Here is a 27,367-nt window from a genome sequence, read left to right as displayed (position 1 = left end):
CCAGGGCCCCGCTGCCCTGCACAGGGCTTCTCAGTAGACACAGGAAGTCAGGACCAGGTGATGGTCTATGAAATGTAGTGACCCCTTAGAGACTCCAGGGCTTGGGGAATGTATGTGGTTCATACATGACTCTTACATGACACTCGTGACTTCCTCCTTAAAGTCTCGGAGGCTGCTCAGTCACAGTGTGGGGCAGCGCGAGATCCCAGAATGCAGTGTGAGGTTTTATAAGGTCCTCAGAGTTAGCACCCAGTGAGGGTGGGTCAGGGTTTCCAGGAAGAGTCCTCTGGAAGTGTGGAGGAGCCAGTGGTGTCAGACATTGCTCTGGAGGTGTTCTGTGGGGCTGTCGGAGGCAGAAGACTGGCTGGGCAGGGAGGCCTCCAGGCCATCTGAGGACACTGAAGGGGACTTGTAGAGAAAGTAGGCAGCGACAAAGAAGAGGAAGCCCAACACCTGGGGGACAGGAGGTGACGTTGGCCCGAGGCAGCCTGGGGACTCTGCCCAGCCGAGGGCCGCTGGTATAATACCCTGCCCCATTCTCTCTAGCACAGAGACACACCCTTTCTGCACGAGACACCAGTACTTCAATGAGAACCACCCTTGGTTAAAAGTAGGGGCCAAGGCAAGGTGTAAGGACCTGACACAGGCTACACAGGGTCCCCTAAAAGACATGAGCCACTCCTGTCCTTAGAAACTGAGAACAACAGTCTCTGTAGGGCTGAGGAAAGACCTCAGGATGAAGTCTCCTGAATTCAGGGCAGCCTGACGCCATGGCTGAGTGTTTGTGTAAGCCGAGGTAGAAGGTTGGGGGACAGGGGGCGGTGGCAGAAGTGGAGGCAGACACCAGAGGGTCATCTCACCTTGAAAGCGAGCCCTGCGATGAGCATGTACCGACTCATGGCTTCATTCTCGTACACGAAGCAGGAGCCCTGCTGACCACACTGGGCTTGCCACAGCAGGCAGGCCTTGTCAATCACCCAGCCGAAGGCGATGGGCCCTGGGATACTTCCTGCCAAAGGAGAGAGTTCACTTAATACCCTAATGGGCAAGAAAAGGAAGCTCATAGGGGAAGACCCTTGCAAAGCCACATTGTCATTTGTGTTCTCAGGGGCAAAAGGGGGACTTAACCCCCTTTTCTGCAGAACCAGCATGGTCAGGAGTGCCATGGTTTCTCAGGAGGGCCTTTTGTGAGGGCAAAGAAACCTACTGGGTATACAGAGGGACAATGTGGCCCTCTAGTGGGCAGTGAGGGAAAAGGTCCTTCCCAGTGTCGCCACAGAACACCTCTAGGTTCCTTACGCTCGAAGACGCAGCACAACCGTACATGGCTTCCTCACCCCCACGCAGTACCTAGTGTTCTTACGACGATCCACTGGATGCCCAGGGCAAAGGACCTTTGCCGATCACAGACACACCTGCAATGAAAAATTGCAATGTCGAGCCCATGAAAGCTTGGCTGTGCACCTCATAACCATACACCAGCAGTCCACATCACCACCTCCCTAGGTGCCAAGCACCTCGTTGGGGACCAGAGACGGTCAACTCCGATGCCACTAGCTGGGCCTGCGGCTACCAGAGGGCCACAGCAGCATCTGTTGAGCGCCACCTGCTGGTACTGCAAGAGAAAATGCGGTGAGAGAGCTTCTTACCGTAGAGTAGCAGTTAGCGCAGGAATGCTGCTGAGGAATGTAAAGATAATTACAACGAACACGAGAACCAGAAAGAGGGGTTTGCTCTGACAGGCGGAAGCGCACTTCCCTGCGGTAGCATTGCCCCAGCCAGAGGAAGCCTTCTCAAGGATACAGCTACAGCCTCGGTATACCTGGGGAGCCCAACAACAGTGCTGGTCACTCAAAGGCAGAGGCTTCCGGGTCCCAGCCAGAGCGGGGGAAGTGGGCGTGGCCACACTCACCTTCTGGCCACCCAGGCTTGTCGCTGCATCCGCAGGGCAGCCTGCGTAGCAGGGAGAGTAGTACATGGTGCCATCGGAGCCACACAGGGGGCTGTAGTGCTTTGGTTGGCAACAGTAAATGGCGTTGCAAGCCGCCTTCAGATCCAGCTGTCCCTTAGGCAAGAGGCTACAGAAATGGATGGTTGGGTGGTGTTGTTAGCAGATGTTCAGGCTTCCTGGCGTGTTTCCCTGCCCATGTTACTATGACCGGCACCCCGTCCTCAGGAACGCAGGGCCCCCAAGGTGTGGGGCCTCTAGCGGGCTCACCTCCCAATGTAGCCAGTTGTCACACCTGCCATGTGCGCGTTGGGACAGTGCATGAGGAAGACAAAGAAGGCCAGTAAGCTGGTCAAGGTGCAGAACAGACAGAACCTGATGATCCCAGAGCCACGGAGCTTGAACTTGTTCACCAGGAAGCCACCTAGGAGTGTGCCACCACCGCCTGCTGGCACCACCAGGTATCCTGAGGAAGGAACTCAGTGAGGGCCAACCCCCCCCCAGCCCAATCCTGTCATTTCTGCAACATTAGTGTGAACACTGAGGAATGGAGAGAACAGTCCCTGCCCGAGGGCGCTCAGGGATAGCTGTGGCAATAGGGTGGGTTCTCTCAGGCTGTGCAGGGCACCCGGAAGCCTAGCACTCAGTGAAAAAGGCGTAGGTATGGTGGCATAAGAGGAATGAGTGTGTCAGCCAGGAAAGTGCAAAGAATGGGAGGGAGCCATCAGGTGTGAGCAACTGGGCTAGGTAAGAATGTGTCCGGGGAGAGAGTCACCAATACGACACCCTCTCGCTACCCAGACACCTGCGAGGTGTGCTGCAGCCAATGGCTTCTACCCACAATGGCCAGCACGTGGGTGACAACCCCAAGTCAAAGGTGTGATCAGCAAGGCTGTGCCTTGACCTCAGCATAGGGAGGCCATGAGCTGTAGAGTAAGGGCTCTAGGTGATCCCTGCAAGGCCAGCCTGCCACAGAGTTCTGTCACGAAGGCGGGGGGGGGGGGGACTCAAACCCTTTCTGTAATGGGTGGTAGTGGTAGGTGAAGTGGCTTGCACGTAGAGGTTGACCTCCCCTCCCCTCTCGGAGCACCGTCCACTTGGAGTTTGCAGGAGCTTGCACTGTCTCTGCAGAGCGCTCCAACACTCAGGGTCTCCTTACCGAACAGGGTGGCAGCCTCGGAGGCACTCAAGCTGAACTGGGCCTCGAAGAACTTGGGACCAAATGTGGACATGCCAGCAATAAGTGTGGCCTCAGTGGCCCCGGCCAGGCAGAGCAGGATGAATGTGGGGTTTCTTAGCAGGAGCCAGATGGAGCTGGGTGAAAAGCAAGAGACCAGAAAAATACTCAGAATAGGCCAGACTTACACTCCAAGGACCCTGCCGTTTCTGAGGTTATCCACACACCTGTGGCCCTGGTTTTGAGAGGGTGAAGTGGTAGTCACATCTATCCCAGAGACACCAGGAGGGGGGGTGAAAAGCTGGGCTTGGCAGGTAGTGAAATGGTGGCCCCACCATAAGCCTTTGGAACCCCTGCCCACAAAGCTACCAAAACCGATTCCAGAGACTATGACACTGCTGTGGCCAATTTCCAGTTCGGACAGATCCTGACTGGATGAAGATGGTAATCACATCTGGTAGGCACCGGAACAAACTAGCAGAGTGTCTGAGCAAGGGCTAGAGAGGTGGTGACCACCAGGTTCAGGGCTGGACAGGGCTAGGGAGGGTGCTACTAAAGATGGAAGTCACACCAAGGAGCTAGGTCATCAAAAGAATGGGGTCTCTTGGAGGTAGGACTCACCAAGGGGCTGAGGTCTCTAATGGGATGGGGCTCACCAAAAGATGGACCACCAAGGGGTAAGATGTGACCAAGGAGTAGGGACCTAGTATGGATAGGAGTCACCAAGGGAGGTACAGGTTCCCAACCAAAAGCTATAGGGAGAAGAGGGAGCCATCTTCTGGGTTTGGAAACAGGGGCCTCCAAGGAGCGCTGAGTGGATCTGGCTAGCTCCCTTTCTCTGGACAGTGGCTGTAGGGGTGACACTAGGATCGGTGGTCAGACACTGTCTGCTAATCCCATGGTGACTTTGGCCTGGAGTCCTAAGGATCCAAGCCCTGGCACTGTCAGCCCTGGGTTCCCTCACGTGGCTCTTTCCTTCCATCTGCTGCACTGTCTGGGATGTCAAAGACACCAGCCACACGGTGAGGTCGGTCTTGACTGACTTGCCTTCCAGAAGGCAGAGTAAGCCGGGTGTGGCAGCACAGGCCCTGGCCAAGATTGCACAGCCCGCTGAGAGGTGGGTGATTCTAAAAGCTCCACCTGCCTGCTGGCTAGGAGTTGGGCTCTAGCTTCCGTGGGGTGAATGAGGACTTCGTGCTGTGAGGTTGGGCATGATACCACACAGCTCTTGGGAGCAGAGCCTGAACTAGAACCTTCTGGGGCAGCTGCCACCTTAAGCCTAGAGAGCACAGATTGTCACTGTCCCCTACAGTCACCTATCTCAGCGCCAGGTCACACAAGGCCAGGGTGTTCTTTGAAGCCAACTCATGGTGCAGTAGCTACTCTGGCTTCTGCACTCTAAAGTTTCCAGACGCCTGGGAGGAGGATCGGCTCCAGGGGGTGGTGTGAGTGCCACAGCTTCTATGCTGTGCTGTGTCTGGTTTACACCTTTAGCTTATGGAGGCTTGGAGAGCTGGTGCCTGCTCCTGCCTCCTGTGAGTGGCCACCACACAGCCTTGCCCTTTAAGACTCACTCGCTTCGTCCAAACTAGACCTAGGTCATGATAGTCCTGAGCATCAGCCGAGGTGGCCGCACACAGCTTCACACTCAAGCTCTGTAAGGGCAGAATATGGGCCCAAATATACCATGCTCTAAAGAGAAGCCGGGATTAGTCCCAGCCCTGCCATCAGCAGGGTTTATGAGTGTGTGTGTGTACTGGCAAGAACCTACCGCTTCCTACACAATGAACCGGGGTCATCGGGCAGTCAGACTGGCCCTCGCGAGACACTCACAGGATCCCTTCTGAGGCAGGGTACACTCAGTTCTTTTAAATTTTACTCCTTGGGGGTTGAAAAATCTTTCCAGTTAATTGCTCAGCTCCGTGTTCTGACAGGGAAAAGCGGGTGTGGAGGAGCCCTGACACTAACAGAGCCCTACGGGCTCAGAGCGCTGGCCAATCTCAGCTCTTCCCCTGCTGGTTCCATGGATACATCTGGCACGGGCTAGCCGTGAACAGGCTGGTTCGTTCCCAAGGTATTGCCTAGACTTGCTTAGCTTCAGGCTGTGGTGGTTGAGGACAAGGGCAGCTCTGCCACGTGGAACATGTTACCCGTGTTACATAATCCCTCTGAAGGTTGGCTGGCTGGGATTCCTGAGTTTGCACTGAGGACTGTCATGACCTTCCTGATCTTAAGGGAGGAACACATTTGTGGGCTTGCTCAGTTCCAGTGCCTAGTTTCAGACGCTAGCCCCGGGCATGAACCTCCTGCTGGATAATACACAGTAAGAGGTTCTCATCGGGCAAAGCTCATGCCATGCCATGCTACCCTGGATAGCTTAACACCAGACAGCTCTGTTGTGGTGAGGGGAGACCAGCTTTAAGACGAATTCCAGACCATGGCTTGTAGGTTCCCAGCCAACTCAGTCATGCCTGGGGCTCATCCCTCTTAGGTAGGCAGGTCCTGGCTCTCCTGGGTGAGCAGTAATGAAATAGAAAGCCTGTGAGAGCTTGCACCTCCACTTTCACCAGCCTAGATTTATTCTGGGATCCCTGGGGGCTATCCTTCCTTCTCTGTGTTAAGGTGGAACTCAGCCCCACCCACAAGAGCCTTCCCAAGTGGTCCATTAGATGCCAGCACTCATAAGATCAGGACAAGTGATGGGGTTGCAACACGTTCTAAGGGCCGCCCCGTCTAGATCTTTGGAAATTTCAGTTGTGAAGGAAGACACCGTATGAACTCCTAGAATCTAAACTGTCCCCTAAGACCCCAGTCTGTCCTTTGATCTATAAGGATAGCAGAGCTAGGACAGACAAAAAAGAGGTGTTGGAGTGAAGACAGTAAGCACAAAAAAGGACTACCCCAGGGCAGGACAACAGTCAGCAAGAAAGGCAAGAGCTGGAAGAGGCCTCCTGTGGCTCTCTGTCCTGTGGGGGGGGGGGTCCAGAACTGCACCTCCTTGGAGCTTCTGATAGCAAGATAACCAAAAAAAGACAACGGTGGTTTATGCTGCCTGAGGGGCTCTCTGAGGAGGCCCTCAGGGCCTGCAGGTACACGGGAGGCATCTGCTCTGTGGGGCTTCACACAGTGGTTCTGGCCTCAGCCAGGAGCTTCTGCTGCCCCTGTCTCAGGGTGCTTGGTGGGTCAAGAAGAGGGTTAAAGGGCTGTGCTCGGACCCCATGTGGGACCCATAATGCACAACACATACATACACTGTATCACACACACAACACAATGGCATAACACACAACACAATATACGCACAACAACACACACACACACTACACCACACACTACACAACATACAACACAATAACACAGCACAATATACACACAACATACACAATACACAACACCCACACAAACACAACACATACACACAACACAACACACACAACACACAGAGAACACAACACAATACAACACACAACACCCACACAAACACAATGCATACACATAACACACACAAAATAACACACAACACACACGTGCACACACCCACACACATTCCTTACAGGGGCAGGTCTCTGACAGTCTTGCCAAAAGCTGGGTTGCTCACTGCTCCGCGGCTGTGGTTTCTCAACTGCTGCGTTTCAGCCGTCCTCATAACGACATAACGCTGGGAGCCTGGAGGGACAGAATCAGTCGACAGCTATGGCTTCCAGAGGATGTCACCGTGGAGGTTGGCCCACCCTAACTCCTCCACCCCTCAGGACCTGGGAACAACATATCCACATGCAGTACTACAGTCTAAGGCCTAGGGGTGTGGCCAGAAAAGGTGAAGTTGTCGCCATGTGGATCCAGTGGGCATGGAGGGGTCATTCTGGCATAGACACAGACGGGATAGCAGGCTGCTTGATCGGTTTCACTCTCCACATAGTGTGAAGACTGAGACCTAAGCCTCCATTTCTCACTAGTTGAAAGGACAGGGAGAAGGAACAGGATAGGAAAGGATATCTCCCGCCTCCTGGGTCGGACCTGTGTGGCAGGGCAGGGAACCCACCTGGTAGCTGCCTGGGATAGCCAAGGATGGGGATGGCGACAAGGAATGCAGCAATCCCGGCTCCCAGGAAGCCGATCCACCAGGCACCAACCCACAGCGGGCTGTCAGTGGTCAAATCCGTCCTGGTGGAAGAAGCGATGGTCGTTGGGTTACTGATCAGCGCCCCCATGTCTCTTCCAGTACCTGCATGGGTTAGCCCACTCATTCTCCTAGGATCTCTTCACAGAGGGCAACAGAGACTCTGGGGCCACATCCCTGTGTTCACATCTCTTCAGAATGAAGGAGCCTTCTAATGTGGTCACTCCCCCAGAGAGCAATCCCTCACTCCGACCCTGACATCTAGACACTGGGAAGCTGCAACTGGGCCTCAGACTGAGACCTTGGGGGCATTGGGGATAGAAGCTCCAAGTAACAGCTGGTGTCCCTCCCCACACCAGCTGTCATCCTCAGGGCCACAGGGCTCAGGGGACAGAAGACTCAGCTGGAGTTCAATGAGCTACTCACACAGGGACCATTAGGCGTCCAACTGCCATCTGCACAGGAGAGAGGGGCTCTCAAATAGAACAGAAGCCATGGGAAGGTAGCAGCTGGCCATACTTGGGAAGCAGAGGGTGCAGAGGGAGTGAGGAATGGTAGGATGGCGGGACAAGGGTCAGGAAGAATGGAAAAAGGACTTTAGGTGGCCAGGCCAGGAGAGCAGAGCTCGCACACCTTCTGGAACAGTAAGAAGCTGCCCCAGGGACCTAGGACCATGCTCCCGCCCCCATGTGCAGATCAACTCAGAACCCGGAGCCCAAGGAGCACAACACATCCAGATGCAAAGACTCGAGCCTCAACCTACCTCGGGCTCTGCATAGAACACGCACCCTTGACCCCATAGTATCAACCCAGGGCTAGAGGCAGCAAGTGAGAGGGCAGAGCGCTTAGAAACCTCGCCGGTGCCATCTGCAGAGAGAGTCCCAAGGTGGAGTGGTGCCCCCAAACCCAGCACAGCCACGGAAAACTCGAGAGCTACCCTTCCACAGTAGGACACAGGGCAAGGCCACCTGCACACTCTTGCTGGACAGTATTCGGCAAAAGCCGCGCCATCCTCCCAGCTCTGCACCCCATCCCTCCCACTTCTCCACTCTTCCGTTACATTGACAAAGGTTAGCATCGCATGTTGCCTGTCACTTCAAGAGCTTTGGAGACACACGGCCGAAGATGCAGAATCGTGTGAACTTGAATCCACACACCCCCTTACCCCATCTCTCACCTTACTCTGGTTATCCCCTCAAAGCCCCTCATAGACCTTGAGTCTCTCTGAACACCTCCAGTCCTGTATCCAAGACTAACCCAGATTTCCCCCACTCCACCTCCAGGTTGTATTATCAAGAACTATTCTTTGGGGGCGGGGCACAGCATCCCAGATACTGGGGCAGGCGGGTGGGAATGTCCCGTTACTCACCGTTGGCCCACTTCTGTGTAAACATTTAGCATGGCTCCTCCAATCAGATAGCCCGCCGCAGGTCCAAGGATAGCTGCTGTGTAGAAGATGGCTGGAAAGCAAAGAGAGCAGGCAGTCGTCACAGGCCACTTAGTGGGCCCTCCTGAGAGGTGCCTCCACTGTGTCCTTGCGCCTGTAGCCCCGTGGTAGACCACTTTAGGTCAGGTGTAGCTTATAACTGGGGCCAGCACCTGGACACATCAGCTTTAAAAATGTCCCTCAAAATGCACTTTGGATGGTCACAGCCAACCATTGGGACTGAGAACAGGGTCCCCGAAGGAGGAGCTAGAGAAAGGATTGAAGGAGCTGAAGGGGTTTGATCAATATCAACCAACCAGAGCTCCCAGAGACTAAACCACTATCCAAAGAGCACACATGGATGGACCCATGGCTTCAGCTGCACATGTACCAGAGGATGGCCTTGTCGGGGCATCAATGGGAGGAGAAACCCTTGGTCCTGCCAAGACTCGATGCCCCAGTATAGGGTAATGTCAGGGCAGGAAGAAGGGAGGGGTGGGTGGGTGGGAAGCACCCTCATAGAAGCTGGGGTATGGGATAGGGGGCTTATGGAGGGGAAAACATTTGAAATGTAAATAAAATACATCCAATTTTTTTAAAAACAGGAAAAAAATGTACTTTGACCAGGCAGAGTACACACACGGTACACCAGGAGCTGGTCTCTGTTCTCCCCCGCCTCCCTGCTTTTGCACAGGACTTTTTCCAAACTACAGTGAGGCTGGCTGCCAGCTAACCCTGCCCTAGCCCTGCCTGAGGACTTGGGGTCCCTGAGCCATGTGAGCAGGCCCTACCTAGTGTGGGGCTGTGCTGAGATCTCTGGCCTGAACCCTTAAGGGGCTTCTTAGGAAAGTTGACATCCACTCTCCTGTCTTTTGGCAACAGCCCTGATGGTTGTAAGTAGTAACCTAGGGACGCTTAGGTCATATGACCAAGGGAGGGATGTAAGATCACCTAGACGGGTTCTTTTATTCCATGTCTCCAGCTGGTCCCTTCTGCCTACCCGCCCTGACTCTGGCAAATCCCACTCACCAATATAGATGGGCGAGTAGCTTGACTTAACATTCTCATCCAGGTACGTGACACCTAGTGTGTAGAGTGGTGTAGCACCCACCCCATGCAGGAGCTGGCCCAGCATGAAGATCAGCCGGTAGTTGGACAGGCCTGAGGCGCTGTCTTCACACTCCGAGTGACTCTGATTAGTCAGGCATGTCCCAGCCCCCAGCCCCTCGTTCATCTCCACCTCATAGTGGCCAGCAGTGAAATGGGGCAGCGCAAATACCAGGGAGCCGATTCCCAGGACCAGCACACCCCAGCCCAGCCAGCGCGGTTTGTGCCCATTGCCCCCAAAGTAGCTGACGAAGGTAAGGCAGAGGCAGGCAGCGATGTCATAGGAGCTGGCGATGAGCCCGCTCTGGTAGCTGTGCAGATCGAAGCGGCGTTCGATGGAGGTGATGACGGTATTGATGAAGCCGTTCACCGTCATGCCCTGGAGGAAGGAGGCTGCACACAGGAAGAAGAGGAAGCCCTTGGGGGTGTTGAAGACTTGCAGGCACTTGGGAGTGAAGGCTTGCCAGCCGCACAGTGTGCTCTGTGGTCCCGAAGACACGTACTGCACCCCACGGGCCGGCTGGCTGCTCCGCTTCTCCACCTGGGGCTCGAACAGGGGCTGGCTGGAGGAGCCCAGGGTGCCATGCGCAGAGCGCAGGGAGGCCGGGGAAGCTCGGCTGCTGGGCGGAGTATCACACCCGCTGTCTGTGGCTGAGGATGTGCCGGTAAGGAGGTGCTTCGGGAGGGAGAGGAAATGCTTGTCCCCCATTGCGTGCTGGGGCATCTCCAGCCTCGTGGGGAAGGCTTTGGCGGCACAGCAGGTAAGGGCAGTAGAGGTGGCCGAGGGACTGTCTTGTCACTGGGTCTACCTGTGAAAAGAGTTTGTTAGTAAACCTTTACCTGTTCCCCAATCTGCTGAAATCCCTGCATGAACATTCGTTTCCCACTTAGTCCATCACTGGGATCAGCCTTCCCCGTGCCATGTTCCTCGACGCTGCCACTGGGTCACACCCAGACTGGTCCCACGGACTGGATTCCAGCAGACCACACCTAAAGGCACTGAAGACAGTTACTGGATGGAGCCACCAAGCAGTGAACAGTGCTAAGACATGGAGGGGCTCATAGGCACCCTGGGTCCCCTGACCTACACCCCATGTCCTCTGTCTTGCCTGCCTGGGCTGCTTTCTGTATGAGCAGTAATTCAAACCAGAACCACACGGCTGGTTCCAGAATCCAGACAGTACAATACAGCCAACAAACATCTTCTGAAGGACCCTGTGACCCACCACCTAGCCCACTCTCTTCTTCCCCTGTGTAGGCTCTAGAGATTGAACTTAGATAATCAGAAATGGTGTCACGTGACTTCATGGGCCAAGCCATCTCCACCTTAAATTTTTTTAATCACAGGGTCTCTAACCAGATCTGGAGCTCACTGGTGTGTCTAAGCAAGTCCTAGGGATCTTGGCTTGCCTGTTTCCCTTATTCTGAGGTTACAGGCATGTGCCCCCATGAGTGTTCTCTTACATACATAGTGGGGATCCAGCCCAGGTCCTCAAGCTTGAGCAGAAAGCTCTTCCCTGCTTGAGTCATTTCCCCGGTCCTGAAGCAAGCACATTTAGTCCACTTTCTCAAACCGCAGCAGAACAGGAGAGAAGAGAGACGAAGAGGAAGAGCGTAGGGCCAGATAAAGGGGAGCCATACTGTACGCCAGCCTTGGAACTTGGGGTTGAAGCAGACAGCAGACTCTGTGAGCACAGAGAGAATCAGAAGGAAAAGACTCAAGGTCGCCAGAGTGCTGTTTGTTTTTGTCTCACACCCCACTGCACTCTCTCCACCCTATCCCGGAACAACCGCTAGTGACTGCACAGGACTGTACGCGGGCAGATCGGGTATACATAGGGCATAATGCAGCTCGGACAGCAGTTTTGTGATCAGCACCAGACAGAAGGAAACAGAAGGATTTCTCCCCTGAAAACGAAAGCCACCACCCAAGAATTCTACATATGGGAGCTAAGAACACTGACAAATATTTGAAGCACAATCTAAAACTAGCCTTATCTATATTCTACAGCCATATATATTCTATGAGCCATTTGGAACCCTACTGCAAATATTGGTCACGTGCCTCTCTGATGTTTGCTGCCTTTTCCATTGTAGGACGGCAAAGCTGACCAGGTCTGTGGCACATACTGGTATGTGGAGAGACTGAGAAGGGTTATAAGTTCAAGACCAACCTAAGCTGGAGATTCTGACTCAAGACAGATGGAGCAGTAAGGCAGTAAATCCTAGAGGACCCGAGTTCTGTTCCCAGCACCCGTATAACTTCAGCTCCAGGAGATCAAATGACCTTTTCGGTCCTCTGCGGGCACTCCCACACAGGAAAGACTCCACCCAGCTGCATAAATAAAAAATGAATTGAGAACCGGGCCAGAGCTCAGCTGGTAAAGTGTTGGCCTTAAAAGCAGCTGCACCTGAGTTCCACGACCTGGAACTCATGGTCCTTTGGTTGTTGTCGATTTTTTTTCTAGGCTGGATCTCATGGTTCATGTTTACAGTTCCCAGCACTGGGAGGTGAAGCCAGGCTCATTCCTGGCACTAGCTGGCTTAGTCTACTTCTCAAGTTAATGAGAGACCCTACTTCTAAAAAACAACAGCTGAGGGTGTCCTCTGGCCTTCACATACGTGCACACCATGTGCATGTGCACACACTGAGCAATAACACAAACACACACCTCACTATCACCACCGATAAAACAACCTCATGGCATGAACATCAACTTCCCGAGTCTCGCTGTCCACACCCACAGTTGCTATTGTTTCAGCAGGACAGCGCTGCTGAGGTACGGACAACTCACTAGCTTTCAAGTTTCTTCCTAGGTTCTGGTAGGTTGGTTCTGAGGTGTCTGGAATAGACTGAGTGTTAGACCATAGGCGCATTTGTCATATGTCACCATGAGCATGCCAGTGAGGGGTTTCTGGATAAGAAAATGTCAAGTCTACAGGAGCCACTGTCTGGAGGGCCTGACTTCATGGAAGCAACCCTGGCCTCTCAGCTCACCGTCCTCAGGATCTTGGGACGTCTTTACTTTCATAATCTCATTACTCAGTTCCTGATAGTAAATCCCCTTACTTTTCTCCTTGGCTTCCTTCTCTGGAAAACCATTTTTCATTTGAGGCCATTCCATTTCTTTGACACTGTTATAAGTGGGGTCTCTGCTAGGCACCGGCGTTCAAGGATCCGCCCCCACCATGCAGAAATCGTTACCAGGATCCCACAGCCACTATACCTGAGCGGTCCTTAAGGGATCCTGGCAGGCCATATGTGGCTGTCATTCAGCAGAATATCAGGGGACAAAACACTTGCAGCTGGGACTTGTTCGCTCACTGCTGATGGGAGGAGAGTCTTTCACAGGACATCCAACATCCCTGAGTGTGCGTGACCAAATGGGGACTGCCTGGGTCTCCCGGACACATGCGCTCACTGATCCAATTTATAGGAAGGCAGGTCCATTCCTTTACTCACCTGGGCTCTGTACTCCTGAAAGTATTCGAGGACAGAGACCTTTCCCCCACTGGGATTCCAGCCACCATCACCACTAAATGGCTATTTCATGGGAGGGACAACGTACTGAAGTAGAGCCTGACTTTGTGCCAGCCCCGGCTCCTGCATCTGCTTCCATTTCTAGCAGCTACACAGTAGGGAAGAAAAATAGTTGAGGCCGGGAGAAACTGGCACCAGACCTGGAGGAGCTTTCTCAGCCTGAGCAGGCGAAGAGGAGCAGGGATGTGGCTCTGTGACATAGCCTACACTCTAGGAAGACAAACTTCCCGGTTCCTGTCTCAGCCCACCAGGTTGGCTCCACCCAGACAGCCCAGCCCTGTGGGATTAGGCCAAGCTGATTAGCCCAGGATGATGGAAGCCCTGGGGCCTCTGGCAGCTGACAACACCACACAGGAGCACTGTGGGAAGGGTGGGCGCGTGCACGGGGGTGGGTAATGCATGTGAGCTATTTTAGGAGGCCACAGGTAACCATTCCTTTATGAGTCCCCCACAGTCTTCAGGGCTGCAGTTGCTGCCTTTAGCTGATGATGTTTTCTAATTCTGGAAGAATCCAGCTGTGGCTGTCTTCCCAGAGTCTCCCAGAAAGGTCAGTGCCAGAGGCAGCCTGCCACAGCCTAATCTGTGAGAAAAGGTCTCAGGCCTCCGCATGGCTGCACACTCCTTTCTGCCTGCTCATTTCCTTATCCATTGACTGAACTCCCAGCTAGAGCAGACGCTAAGGTCTCTCAGCCCACACTGCAGTTTGTAAGAAAGATTTCAGAGTAGGCATCTGCCCCAGATCCCTTCTACCTGGATCTCTGCTGGATGTTCCCTGGACATCGTAAAGTTCAATTCTGTCCTTGTTTGGAGACACTTTGAGGCCCAAATCCTAGAACCTCCTCAGACCTTGGCAGCTCACAAACCACAGATTCATTTCTCTTCCTGTCTCTCCTCTCCCCACTCCCAACCCCCCTCACCCCCAGCCAGAAGGAGGAGGCAAAAGCAATGGTCTGTTCTCTGCGCCCAACTGCTCTGGGGCCACCAGCAAACTAAGCCTACTTCTCTCCCTCGTCAGCAGTGACCCCAAGGCCTTGGGACTTTTCTCTGACTCTTCATTTCTCCCAGGTATCCCTTCTTACAGACAAGTGGAGTGTGTTTTTGCCTCTTCAGGATAAGGCTCTCACACAAGGGGCACAGTGTATCGGCTAGCCACCAAAGCACCTAGTTACAACCCCGAATGTGCACCTGGTAGCCATGTTCAGCATAAAGTCTAGGAAACCTGCGGCTTTGCACAGAAGCTGCCATGGACTGACTGACAAGTGAACTTAAGCCAGTGACCCGAGGGCTGGCACCAGAAGGACATGTCCCACACAGGTCTGCTGTCTCAGCTAGGCAGGTTTGCTCCCACCCTGTCTGGATCTGGTGATCTAGGGATCCAGGAACACATAGGGATCCAGAAAGTTCCTGTCATGCACCATGCTCTGGAGGGGAATCGAACCCTTGCTAGTCAAGGTGTATTTGAGAAGCAGAGAGCCAGGTAGAGGCTGCCTCCAAGCCAGGCAGGTGTTCCTCTTTGGCAAGTCACAGTTTCCCTCCTGCAGTAAGTCATGAGGTACAGGATTCAGCCCTCTGCCCAACGGGCCCAGCTGCCACTAAGTCTCATGGGAAACAAACCTGCAGTACCGGGATCAGTAACCACAACTTCTGCGGCATGGCACTCCTGGACTTCAAGAAGGTCCCTATACCTCATTTGATGTCCCTCAGCTCATCTGAGAGCTGGGGACAAAAGTAGCTTCCTTTGTCCCTGCTCATTGCTGACTGTTGGTGTGATGGCTCTTCTCCACTCTGGGGGACAGTGAAGGAGTCTAGTGACAGGCAGCCTTCGTGGTTTTCTGGTCCTCTTAGGTTCAGAGGGAGGCAGCTCTAGTTAGATAAGAGACCTGCCTGGCATAGCCAGACCACTGCCTCTAGAGTGTGAAAATACCTGCAGAGTATCCTAGGACCCCATGTACAAAACTGGAGGGTCCCAAGTAGGTGTGGGTGGAGTGGGGAGAGCCCTAAGTGTTCTCGGTGGCTTGGGTCCAAGGGGCAATGTCTGAGGCATGCCCCAAAGCTTGCACGTTTAAAAGTTACAAGGCGAAGGCAGAGCCTGGGCATATGAAAGGGGAGCTTGGTAGCACTTGGGTGGGGGGTGGAGAAGAAAGGGTGTATTAGAGGTCCCTCAGCTCCCAGAGTTTTGGGTAATCTTGAACAATGGCTGCAAGTGCCATCCTACCCGCAGCCCCCGGTTTCTGAGCCACAAACGAGCTTTTTAAAAGGCCAGTGGTTTGAGAAAGCACCACCCTACATCTATGGAAATGGTCCAGATTTCTAATTCTTCTTTTGTTCGGTTTTGTATTCTCAAGTCTTGCTATGTAGTGCTGGCTGTCCTGGAACTCACCATATAGACCAGGCTGGCCTTGAACTCACAGAGCTAGGGGCTGTTTCTGCCTCCTGAGCCACCACACCCAGCTGATTCTTTGTAATGCTTAACAAGAGTGAGGTCACAATAGCTGTCCACAGGGACCCGGTGCTGGGAAAACCAGAGAACCTCCACCGGAGCGGCACATTTGGAGGAGGATCAGCTGCTACCTCTGCAGTGACCCACAACAGGATATGACCCGGGTGTAGCAATGCGGGTACATTTCCTCCGCTCCCCACCAGCAAGACTTCCAGGCTCTGGCCACTGGGCACATGGGACACAATCCCCGAGGGCCTGTCCGGTTTCTCCCAGTGACTGAGAACTAGAGTTGTGACCCCCTGTCCCGCTTGTTCATCAAGACCACACTAAGGTCAGACTTTCACCAGAACCTCCAAACAAGGTCTGTGGTGAGGTTCCAAGGATTAGCCCATAATCTTTCTCAGTGACCACGGGGATCAGGAAGGTGGCACCCATGAGGCATTGAGTGTATCTCAAGAGGAAGCATGGGTGTCCAAGAGCTCCAGAGTTGGCACTCTGCGCCTCAGATGCTTCATCCTGCAGCGGGCCAGCTGGTTGGGAACTCAACCTGTTCCACTTTAGATCACAATGATATGAATTCACACAACACAACAGCACCCACCTGGGAAGTAGGTTGAGTCGGGAGACTTCAGTGATAGAGAGGGGACTCGGGGGACTCAGGACAAAAGGCTCCAGATGTCTGAACTGAGAAAAACTCAGGCTTCTGGAAGCAGGGCATAGAGTCCAAACTGCTACAAACTGGTTACTCCTCCGGCTGGGCCCATTTACAAGGTCTTTATCCTGCCGGCCCTGCCCCTCTCTTAGCCCAGTCACAAGCCTCCTTTTTGCCTGCACCTCTGCAGCATTGGGGAAGGTTCTGGTTGGGACTTGTCCAGCACCTGCTTCGGGGACCACACCCAATGAGCTACACTTAGATCATCCAGGAAGAATTTTTCCAGGTAGTACCTGTTGGTCTCTACTAGTTGGCAGGCAAGGCAAGTCCCGGTATGACAGCCAACAGGTACCTTTGGCCACCGGCACAGTCCTGCCCTGGTAACTGCTGATTCTCTGACCTGGCTCTCCTCTCTTCTTGAGGAGAGAATGGCTGGCGAAAGATACAAACCTCCGGCCTAACCCCCCCCCCCCCGCCCCACCCCCACACTCCCCCTGTCATTCTAGGCAAGCCAAACATCCTGGTGCCCCAGGTTGCTCCTCTGTACCAGGGGACTTTAAAATGCTGCCTGGGACTGCCCTTGTCTAAAGCCCTCTCTAGCCAGCAAATGCCAGGATCAGCAAACTGCCTGGGTGTCCCCATTACCACAGCTAAGATTTATAAATAATTCGGCTCAACACCAGGTGTTCCCTGTCATCCACCTGCCCCTTAACAACAGCTGACTAGACAAGCTACCTTGGTTTACTAAACTAGAAAAGCCACTGTCCCGAAGTAGGAATTGAAGAGCTGGTTCCATCACAAAAAGGCAGTTTCAACACCTCCGGAGAAAAAACACCCCACGGCCGTGTCTCGGGGAGGCCAGCAATCCTCATCACCCTAAACTCAAGTCACTGCGCCTGGGGCCCCAAGCTACACGGTGCGACTGTGTCTCTATCTCGTTCTTTCTACAGATGCTAACCTCTCCTGAGAAGGAGGTTCCCAGGTTTAGAGCCAAGCGTGCCAATCAGGCAGCAAGGCAGCCCGAACTCTCTGTGGTGTACACCTGCGTCCGGGGGCGCCCGAGAGCTGCGTGAAGGTGCCGGGCCTCAGGGACCCGGGCATCCGCGCTCCTCGTAGGGACAAAGCCCGCCACCCGTGAGCAACTTCCGTGCTCCACGTTTTCCTGGTTCTTAGCAACAGTCACCGCAGCCACTGGATCTGCCACCGACTAGATCCGCAGAGGCTCGCACCTGCGTATACGCGCAGACCTTTAACCTGGGCCAACGGCTCAAGCGGTCCCCTGTCATGCTCTCCCGCGCCCCAGCCCTCTCCCATCTTTCCTCTGGCTCTGGCGCAGTGGCTCTGCCTCCCCCGTCTCCACACCCGTCTGCAGACTCGCAGTTTCCCTCATGTGCAGCTGGCAGTGAGAAGGGGTGAATTCTACATCCGGCTTTCTTGGCCTCACTCTGTCCCCGTACAGGGGCCCCGGGATGTGTCGCCAGACATCGCACCCCGCACGCTGTCGCGCTTTAGTCTAGCCTTTGCAAACACCTGCCGCGTTCCTGACGTCAGCAGGTCGGAGTCTGGCATACCTAGGAGGCATCCCGTGTGGCGCCAGACCCTGTCCCCATCCCGGTCCGAGTCTTCAAAGCAGTCCGGTTTCCAGAGCACTCACCTTCCCACGAACCGGGCCGCCGCGCTGCGTCCTGCACTCTGGCCTTCGCGCGCAGCCCATTCGCGCTTCATTCATCGCCCAAGCCGCTCCCGCAGGGATGGGGGTAGTGGCCTCACCACCGCCACCAATGGCAGCGAGGTTCGGGCGGGCCCAGGCCGGAGGTGACATTAGCGGGAGAGCGCTGGGGCGGGGCCGACCGGAGGGGCGGGACAGGGACAGCACAGTGGGCGGGACCGAGCCGGTGCTTTGCACGCGGTGATTTCTTTCTGCTGGGGAGCACTCTGGAGGTTGCAGGCTAGGAAAGGCGGTGCCAGGATAGGAAGTTACAGCGGCTCAGGTCTCACTGCGTCGTAGGTGCCACCTGCTCCGGGGTTCGCACTCAAACCGAGGCGTTGGAGGGCGCGAGTGGCGATGCCCTCAGGCGTGGGGTGTGGCTGTAGCCCGGCAAAGTGAGCTCTCCACTCTCCGCTCACGTCAGTCAGTGCACGTTCCTTCTGTGGGTTCAGTTCAACCAGACTTTGGACCAAACTGCACCCTCACTAGGGGAGCCCACAGGGTTCCAGCCCCGGGAACGTGAGACAGAGAGGGAATATACCACTCACCTTCAGACAGAGGCGTTCTTTGCAGTGCGGATCTTGAACGCATTTCTGAACCCCTCTGGGCCAGTTTCTGCATCTGTAAAACCAAGATAATTAGCCATTCGAGTGTGATGACTCATACTTGTAAGCCAGTATATACTCAGCAGGCTGGGGCCCAAGAAGGCTCCTGGTTTCATAGGCCAGCCTGGGCTAAAAAAGAAACCCCGTCTCAGAAAAAAGATCCCAACACATTAGGAAAGGAAGTGGAAAACAGTAGCTGGTCTGAGTTTGGCCAAATAACAGCTGACAGCCACTGGCCATTGATGACGAACCACTGACATCATATCGACAGCCGGTGGCAGAAACTCTCCACAGGTGTCTCCCTTTTGGGTGTATTATATTTCATTGAAAAGACATGTGAGCCAGGTGTGGCGATATTCACTGATAATCCTGAGGCTGAGGCAGGAGGATCTCTAGTGGGAGGGCCAGACTGGACTACCTAATAAAATCCTGTCTGAATTTAAAAAATAAAAACAAAGCCAAACCACCAACAACAAAACAAAACAAAATACCCCCCCCCCCCCAAAGACATCATGAGTTTATAATCTGGACCAGGGAAGCAAATCAGAGCTGTGACCGGCTTGGCTACACGGCAAGACTCTTCCAAAAATAAAGTTAGTGTGTGGATCCTGCAGCCAGCTCATGAGGACATGACTGGGCACAAGGGTGCTTGGTGACAACCCCAGCGTCCATGCAGACTCGGGAGCTAGGGCTCTTCCTTTGTGTGTAGAGAAGAGACTGGCTGCTGGGCTTGGGGCCTAACTTGTGATTTATGAACATGTCTTTCTGGAGTGGGTGTGGCCAGTACCTACTTACGTTTTGTCCTGGGAACCTCTGGTGGTGACTTCGAGGTCCAGGGTCTACTTGTCCACATGTGAGTCTCTGCTCCAGAAAACTAATTTCACTTCAGCTGCCCCAGATGTTGACCTCCATATCTGAGCCTGCCTCTGGTCAGAGAAGACATCTGGGAAGAACAGGCAGCCAGGCACCATGGCGGTGGGGGGGGGGTGGGGTGGGGTGGGATGGGGTGGGGGGGATACATAGCCTTACTAGAACAAATAGGACCCCCCCTCCATCCCCGCCCCCATCTCTACCTCCCTCAGGTACATGGACCTGGCTCAGATCTGAAGCCAGAGCAGGCTGAACACAAATTTGAGAGATTTCGAGTCCTCCACTTCAGGATGTGTGAGCAGAACTTACCTGCTTCTAAAGGGAACTCACGAAAGTGTTCCAAATGTCAGGAGCAGGCTTGGACACCATGCTTCCAAAACTTAATTTTGGGTACGTCCCTGAAACCAATATTGGTACAATATTTTTCCTTTAAACATCTGATGTATCTTATGAAAAGGGTAAGTTTGTTTTAAAAGAAGGTAACCAGAGTTGATTACTACAGAGAGGTCACCACAAAAATAGATAAAAAGTAACACAGTGATATTAAGTTCTAGACAAATAGAGCTGCTTGCTGAGAGGCCTGAACTTTAAGACAGCCTCAAGTTCAAACAGGAATTAGCCTTCTTCTTGAGATGCCATCTAAAGATGACTTTAGAGTAAACATCCAGGTATTAATACAAGACACAGGCCCTGTCCTGCCCTCAGAAACCAAATCACATATCCAGGCTCTCTGGGGCCCTCAAGGTACCTGTGTGTCTGAAGACCCCCATTTTCTCAGCCTGGCTCCTCAGGGCTCTTGGTATGTGACTAAAGATTAGGAAGTTCCAGAGACCCAGTGTATATCCAGGTTCCTTTCACCAGCAGAGAAAGAATTCAGACACCAGACTAAATAAGGAATTGGGAGAAAGTTTTATTGCAGAGAGAATTCATGTATTTTGAGGAACATGTATCAGCCAGAAGCCTAGAGTAATGCAAACGTAATGGAGGGATGATTACTCATGAGTTAAAGTGGTGGGTGATATGGGGAATTCCATAAATGAGTTGAAATTTCCCCATTCTTGTCCTTGTGTGGGGTCTTGAATGTGGTGTCAGATACTGAATGAGAATTAGCATTTTTGCCAAGTGTCTTTATAAGGACACCGAAGGCGGTTAGCATTAACCAACTTCGCCTCTCAGTCAGCTGCATTGGGCCTTGACTGTCTGAAACCACTGCTGGTGACACAGCTTGCAGCCCTGGGAGCTGTCTGTGCCTTTCTCTCCTTTCACAAAAGGGACAGAGATGTGGCACGTGGGGTCCAGTGGCAGCCTCCTTTCAAATAGCTACTTCCCCCTTCATCTTGCTGGGAAAAATTGGGAGGTCCAGGGTGGAGCCCTAACGAGGTCAACCCCAGGGTACCACAGCAGCTTGGAACAAGAACTGGCTGCTTATGAGCCCTGGAACATTCTGCTCTCAGTAAGTTCTATCCCAGCGGGGTTTTTGGAGAGGAAGTAACCAAGAGGAAAATAATCCAAGTAACCCAAGTCCTGCTGGGCACCCATGGTTCCAGAGGAGGGCGTCGCTGCATGCTGCGGGGGTGGTGATTATGAGCAATCACTGTCCCCTGTCATAGTGTTGGGAAGGACCCTGAAATGCTGAAACATAAACTCACGTTGTACATGTCCTTTTCTCCCCCAGTGTTGCTGTTCTGTAGACACAGCCAGTGTCAGGCACCTGATCTCCACATTAGAAAGAGAAAGGACAGGGCAAGGAAGGGGCAGGCAGCCGAGAGAAATCTTTTTCAGGGCACCAGCAGGATGGCAGCCAACCTCAAAGGCCTAGGTCTGCTCCTGATACTTTGATGGGAGCGAGCGATTTTCCCCCACCATGTTCACTGAGGTGCTGTTCTGGTGGACTTTGCATATATATTTCTTCCTTTTTCATTATAAAAGGGTTGAGGCAACCTAGTGACAGTTGACCCATTCCTAGGAAATGATGACACATGGCAGCCAAGCTGTGGGCTGTGGCATGCCCCAGAGTCCCTGTTAAATGGTTAAAGTTAAGGCTTCTAAACTGTTTGGGATAGTGCACACCCACAATCTCAACACTCGAGAGGCTGAGGCAAGAGATTTGCCATGAGTTCAAAGGCAGCCTGGGTTACAGTATGAAACCTTGTCTCAAGAAAAAAAAAAAAAAGGCAAAATAAATAAATAGTTAATACTTGACTGTTTTTGTTTTTGGTTGTTTTCTGGCTTTTCCTCAGGTTTGTTTTGCTTTCTGAGACAGGTGCCCCTAAATTTGCTTTAAAGTGGAGGGTAAACTTGAATTCACGATCCTGCGGCCTCCCAGACACTGGGATTATACCGAGGCACCAGATCCAACTACAGGGCTCCACTCAAAATTTTGAACTAGAAAGTAGATCTTGCGGAAGGTTGAAGGGGACCAAGGTCAAAGGTGAAGCCTAGCCTTGGGGATGTTGACAGCCAGGTGTGTGGGATCACACCTTGCTGTATTTGATAAGGAGCTGTGCTTAAGTAAGGCACGGCCCTCAGGGGGCCAAGCCAGAGAAGAGACTCTCAGGGTTGGAATTATTAGGAAAAAAAAAAAAAAAAAGCAGTCCAGAGTTGTCTGGAGGATGACACACTGTGGTGTGAGGAACAGCTACTGGTGACGTGAAAGGCTTTGGTGGCAAAATTTAAGGTGTTGTCTGTCCTCAGAGTTCTAATTCCATCCTGGAGCACCAGTGGAGCATAGGGGTAGGGCTGAAAATTCTGCCTCGACGGCCCTGCCCTCAGACACTGCATTGGCAACCCCAAGCCTTGGTTTTGTTTCTTCTCTCAGGGTCTTATGCCAGGCACACAGCAAGCTGTCTGTGTGAACTGCCATCTTCCCATTTTCTTTCCTGGCTACTCTGCTAATCCGTCAATGTGAAGTGAGAAACTCTCTTGCCAGGAGTGTCACCACTTCCGTACTAACGCCGTTGACTAGCCTGGGTGAGCGTGACAGGCAGCCGTGAGCAGCCCACTCCAGGCAACAGACCCCTACTGTCCCTGTTCTGTGTCTCCTGGAGAGAGATGACCAAGAGGCAAGCTTCAGTTCCATCTTTGTTCCAGAGACTGCACTGCATGAAGCAGCTGCAAGGAGCTCAGAGCTGGCACACTGGAGCTGTCCCTCCTCCTAAAGGCTGGTGACACCGGTTGAGTCTTGCTCTGAGGTAGATGTGCAGATGACCCACTCAGACAGTATTTCAGGAAGCAGATCTCAGGCTACTGGGATGGCAGTGGAAGCTTTGCCAAAGGAGAACATGTGCGAGCATTAGGTCAGTTTCTCTCATCATGTAGCCAGAAGCCAGTACCCACCTAGGCATAATGTACTGTGCTCTAGTACCCACCTAGGCATAATGTACTGTGCTCTAGTACCCACCTAGGCATAATGTACTGTGCTCTAGTACCCACCTAGGCATAATGTACTGTGCTCTAGTACCCACCTAGGCATAATGTACTGTGCTCTAGTACCCACCTAGGCATGTATTTTGCTTTGATGTAAGACCTTGGGCAAGCCTCAAGTTTGATACACACACACACACACACACACACACACAAGAAGGATTTGGCCTGAGTGTTGTGGCTCATGTCTATCATCATAGCCCTGGGAAGAGTGAGGCAGGAGGATTGCCATGAGTTCAAGGCTAGCCAGAGTTACAGTGTGATATCTCAGCACTACCCACAAATGAAAAAGAAGCTCAGTGCTGAGGGCTGATGCTAGAAATTAGGTTTGGAGGAGACTGAAGGAGCCCCCACCTTCCTAGCTGGACAGACAGGACTCACAGTAGCCACATGGGGTACCCTAAACTTCAAGGTAAGGGGGAGGGCATGCCACAGTGGTGGCTGTGGGCATTCCATGCCCTGCACAACTGTTCTAGTCCCTGAGCCTTAGAAGCCCTGCTCCAGTTGAATCTCTGCGGATCCACTTGTGTGGTCTTCTGCATAGCTTTCACAGAAGCAAATGTCCTTGCCAGCTGGAGGCATTCAGACTGTCTGAGCCTGCCCAGCTCTTGCCTGCCTAGAGTAGAGGTGGGTGAGAACCTCAAATTTAGTGAGTGATTACCTTAGCTTCCAAATGTGTGTGCTGTTGACAGGCCTCGTCAGGCCTTCCTTGGTTGGCAGGTGGCTTTCTTCCCCAGCCACCTTCCTGCACCAGCCTTGTGACAGGCAAGCTTAGAGTGCATCGGGATGCTATTATGTTAAAAACATCAACTATAAATACTCAAATTATCAGCAGTTTCTTGCAGTTCTTTAGTCATTTCTTCATGGGCTACTTTGCCGGGGGTCTGAGCAGATGTCAGCAGGCAGGTCTTGGTCTTGTCTTCAAGGCTCTTGCCACGGCATCTTCCCCTCTCAGGATAAGCCCCAGAGGTACCAGAAGATGGTGACATTCCCATTATTCTCCTAGCCTTCTCGCTGTTGAAGACCCCTGCCTTGTATAAGAGAGGAAGACTTATCCTGTCCTTCAGAGGTTCCCTGGCTCTGTGAAGGGCTTCCTGGCAGTAGGCACAGCTCCCTGGTTGTATGCAGAGATCTCTGACTACACACAGCATTCCCTAGCATCTGAGATTCCTTCTTCACAATCGCAGGCTGTGCCCAAGACCCAGGCACCCTGCAGGAAGCCAGGACCAGCTTGTGCCAACTTAATCTGACCTAGAAGATGCTGCCCCAAGGGTTAGCTGGCAGAGATAACAAACATCTTTTCTGTGAGAGAGTCACCTTTCAATTCTTTAACCTGAGCAGAAATGGATTTGGCTAAACAAGGGGCTAGATGGTCCAAAAAAAAAAAAAAAAAAAAAAAAAGGAATGAAAAGTACGCTCAATTTCCTGTAGAGGAGGCCTGCCCACTCCACAGGAAGGAGAGTGGCTCGTGGCTTTGCCAGGGCTGCAGGGCATCAGGATAGATCCAGATCTGAGGGTCATGACTGGGCCTCCTCTGGGCATTCAATATGGCCGGTGTCTGCCCCTCTTCTCCCTTGTCCCCCCCATCACTTGCCCCAGGCCCGGCACCACCTCCCACCATGCCCCACACCTTAGAAATGGCTCCTTGAGTCTTCTGTATGCTCTTGGTGGTCCAGCTGTGTCGGAGAGCTTGTTTTAACCTGGGTACCTCAGGAGCTGGGGTTATCACCTTTACCTCTAAGCAGACCTTTGCCCTTGCCCTTAAGACACAACTTCACCACCCCTACTCCCCAGTTCCCTTTCTAAAATGCTACAACCTTTACTGGTTACCTGGCTTTCCTTTGCCTCCACCCTCCAGGTGCCCAGTACAGCAATGCCTCTAGAACTTCCTCTTACAGCCTCGGGGCAGGTGCTGCTGTGAAAAAGCCCTAACAGTCTCTTTTCTATCCATGTGACCAACAGGGACCGTTTCACAACCTGGCCTGCATAGACATCTGTGTCTGCTATGAGGGTCATGGGTCTCAGATCTACCCCCCAAACCACACTGCAGCCCAAATATTCCTTGTCAACTGTCTTGCTCTCTCTCAAGCTTAGGTGCACCCCAGTTCCCCATCTTCATGGATATGGAGACCACTTTCTGTAGCATCTACAGGACTCTCTGTCTGTTCTCCACCTCCTCTGCTCCGAAGTTGCAGCTCGGTACCTCTCCCTAGCCATCCTAGCCAATCTCCTGGCCTTGCTCATCTGCTCAAAGCCTAGTATATCCATAGAGCAGCAAGCTTTCTCAGACTGGCTGTGGCAGTGGCTAAGTGAAAGAATGAAGTCTGTGCCCTCTCCTTTCTCCTTCTCCCTCCCCTGCTTCTCCTCCCCTCCTTCCTCTCTCCCCAACCTCGATGCTACTGAGGACTTTGTGAGAACCAGGTAAATTGTACCATTGAGCCACACAACCCTATAGTTTCTGAAAGTTTTTATTTTGATAAAGGATCTGGCTCCATTTCCCAGACTAACTTTGAAGCTGTTATGTAGCCCAGGCTGGCTTTAAACTTTTAAAAATAATTTATTATTTTATGCACATTGCTGTCTGACTACATGCTTGTCTGTGTGTGTGTGTTGGGACCCTGGAAGAGGAGTTACAGACATCTGTGAATTGAATTGCCATCTGGGTGCTGGGAATTAAACCCGGGTCATCTGGTGGAGCTCTTACTACTGAGCCATCTCTCCAGCCCCTGGCCATGAACTTCTGACTCAAGACGGAAGGACAAACCTCTTCACCAGCCCTGCTAAGGACTATACTTAAAATCCAAGATGACATGGCCTCCTGACCGGTTGGTCACTGGTACACCCACCTCGTGCCTTTGCCCCATGTCTGCACACATCTTCACAGGGTTGTCCTGCTCACCTAGGCTAGGCCCAGCCAGGGGCTCTCAGCCTCTCCTGATCATTTCTCTGTCTCTCCTCGAAGACCCCCATGTCTCTTGTATATCAGCTGCACAGAGTTGCTTGCCCCAGGAGCCCATGAAGACTTACTTACCTGTGAGGCAAGAGTTGCAGCTCACAATACTAACACCTTGAGTTTAATCAGTAATCAGCTCACTTGAGTGACCAGCGGGCACTCAATGGCACAGCCTCAGCTCACTGATCCTCTCCTGTAAGCCCCATTCCCAATCTGTCTCACTCCTCTGCTGGCTGGGCCCTGAGCATCCTCTCACGCCCAGGATCTTCCTTCTCTGCCTGTGAGCAGCTGCAGCTCTCCCCCTCCTCCCTTCTCCCTCTTCCCCTTTCCCTCCCCTCCTCCCTTCCCCCTCCTCCTCTCCTTTTCCTCCCCTCCTCCCTTTTCCTCCCTTCTCCCTCCTCCCCTTTCCCTCCCCTCCTGCCTTCCCCCTCCTCCTCCCCTTTCCCTCCCCTCCTCCCCTTTCCCTCCCCTCCTCCCCTTCCCTCCCCCTCCTCCCTTCCCCCTCCTCCCCCTTTTCCTCCCTTCCTCCCTTCCCCCTCCTCCTCCCCTTCCCTCCCCTCCTCCCTTCTCCCTCCTCCCCATTCCCTCCCCTCCTCCCTTCCCCCTCCCACTTCATGCATCTGTCCCTCTATCTCTGCCAGTGTCCTTCATTTCTCTCCATTTCTGCCTTCTGTTTTTATCCCAGAAATTGTATTTATTGCAACGGTCACATTATAACAGGGCTTGTGGTGTGTGACAGGAACATGCAGGACATTCCCCCTAGATCCTATACTTCCCTCTGTCTGAGCTGTGACACCATGCTGAGGTAGAAGTAACAGGCAGGCTGTTCCCCTGTAGGCTTGTGCATATTTCTACATCTCTCTCTGTTCATCACCATGCTCTCCTGGAGGGCTGTGACCCTGTGGAGACACATGGCTTGGGCTGATTTTTCAGTCAGTGCAGATTATATCTTCTAAAGTACTGTTAACCTGGGGCAGAGGCTCCAGAAGGAGCTGGTATAGGACACACCAGCAAAGGTGGGTAGCATTCACCTCCATGGCCTTTTGAGAGAATAGCTTGGCATTGACTATTACAGGGGGCTTCACACAGTGTCCAGGTCTTGCAGCCAGACATCAGCTGGGGTCCCCATCATCAGCCCCTGGGCTTCTCTAGCCCCAGGTCCTCAGTGCCTTCTACCTGCCCTAATCTGTGCCCAGCTCCTTCTCTGCCAGCAACAGGGTCTTGCTGCTCCTGGTTCTCAGCCTACTTCATCCTCCATGGCTATAGCCCTCATGAAGTTCCTACGAGCTATCCCCAAGCTTGTTCCAAGCTTGCCCAGCCCCACATCACCAAGAAGAAACTGCCTTCTTTTCCCAAACTTCAGACCTGAAGTCCCCCCTCAGTCCTTCCCACTGGAG

General features: G+C 53.1%; 1 protein-coding gene across 1 annotated transcript; it reads right to left on the bottom strand.

Moving 5' to 3' along the window:
* Positions 1–312: 312 nt before the first annotated feature.
* Positions 313–10,502, bottom strand: SLCO4A1 (solute carrier organic anion transporter family member 4A1; the record flags this gene model as incomplete). The annotated part of the gene is made up of 11 exons (XM_080924889.1): positions 313–453; positions 861–1,009; positions 1,351–1,415; positions 1,650–1,822; positions 1,913–2,078; positions 2,219–2,414; positions 3,108–3,262; positions 6,680–6,791; positions 7,168–7,289; positions 8,615–8,705; positions 9,701–10,502. The coding sequence occupies 11 exons, from the start codon at positions 10,500–10,502 to the stop codon at positions 313–315; spliced, it is 2,172 nt and encodes a 723-aa protein (XP_080781015.1).
* Positions 10,503–27,367: the final 16,865 nt, after the last annotated feature.

This window comes from Micromys minutus (assembly GCF_963924665.1).
Source record: "Micromys minutus genome assembly, chromosome: 11".
Taxonomy (NCBI): Eukaryota; Metazoa; Chordata; class Mammalia; order Rodentia; family Muridae; genus Micromys; species Micromys minutus.
The sequence above is the reverse complement of the archived record's forward strand: the minus strand, read 5'-3'. Positions and strand labels throughout refer to the sequence as shown.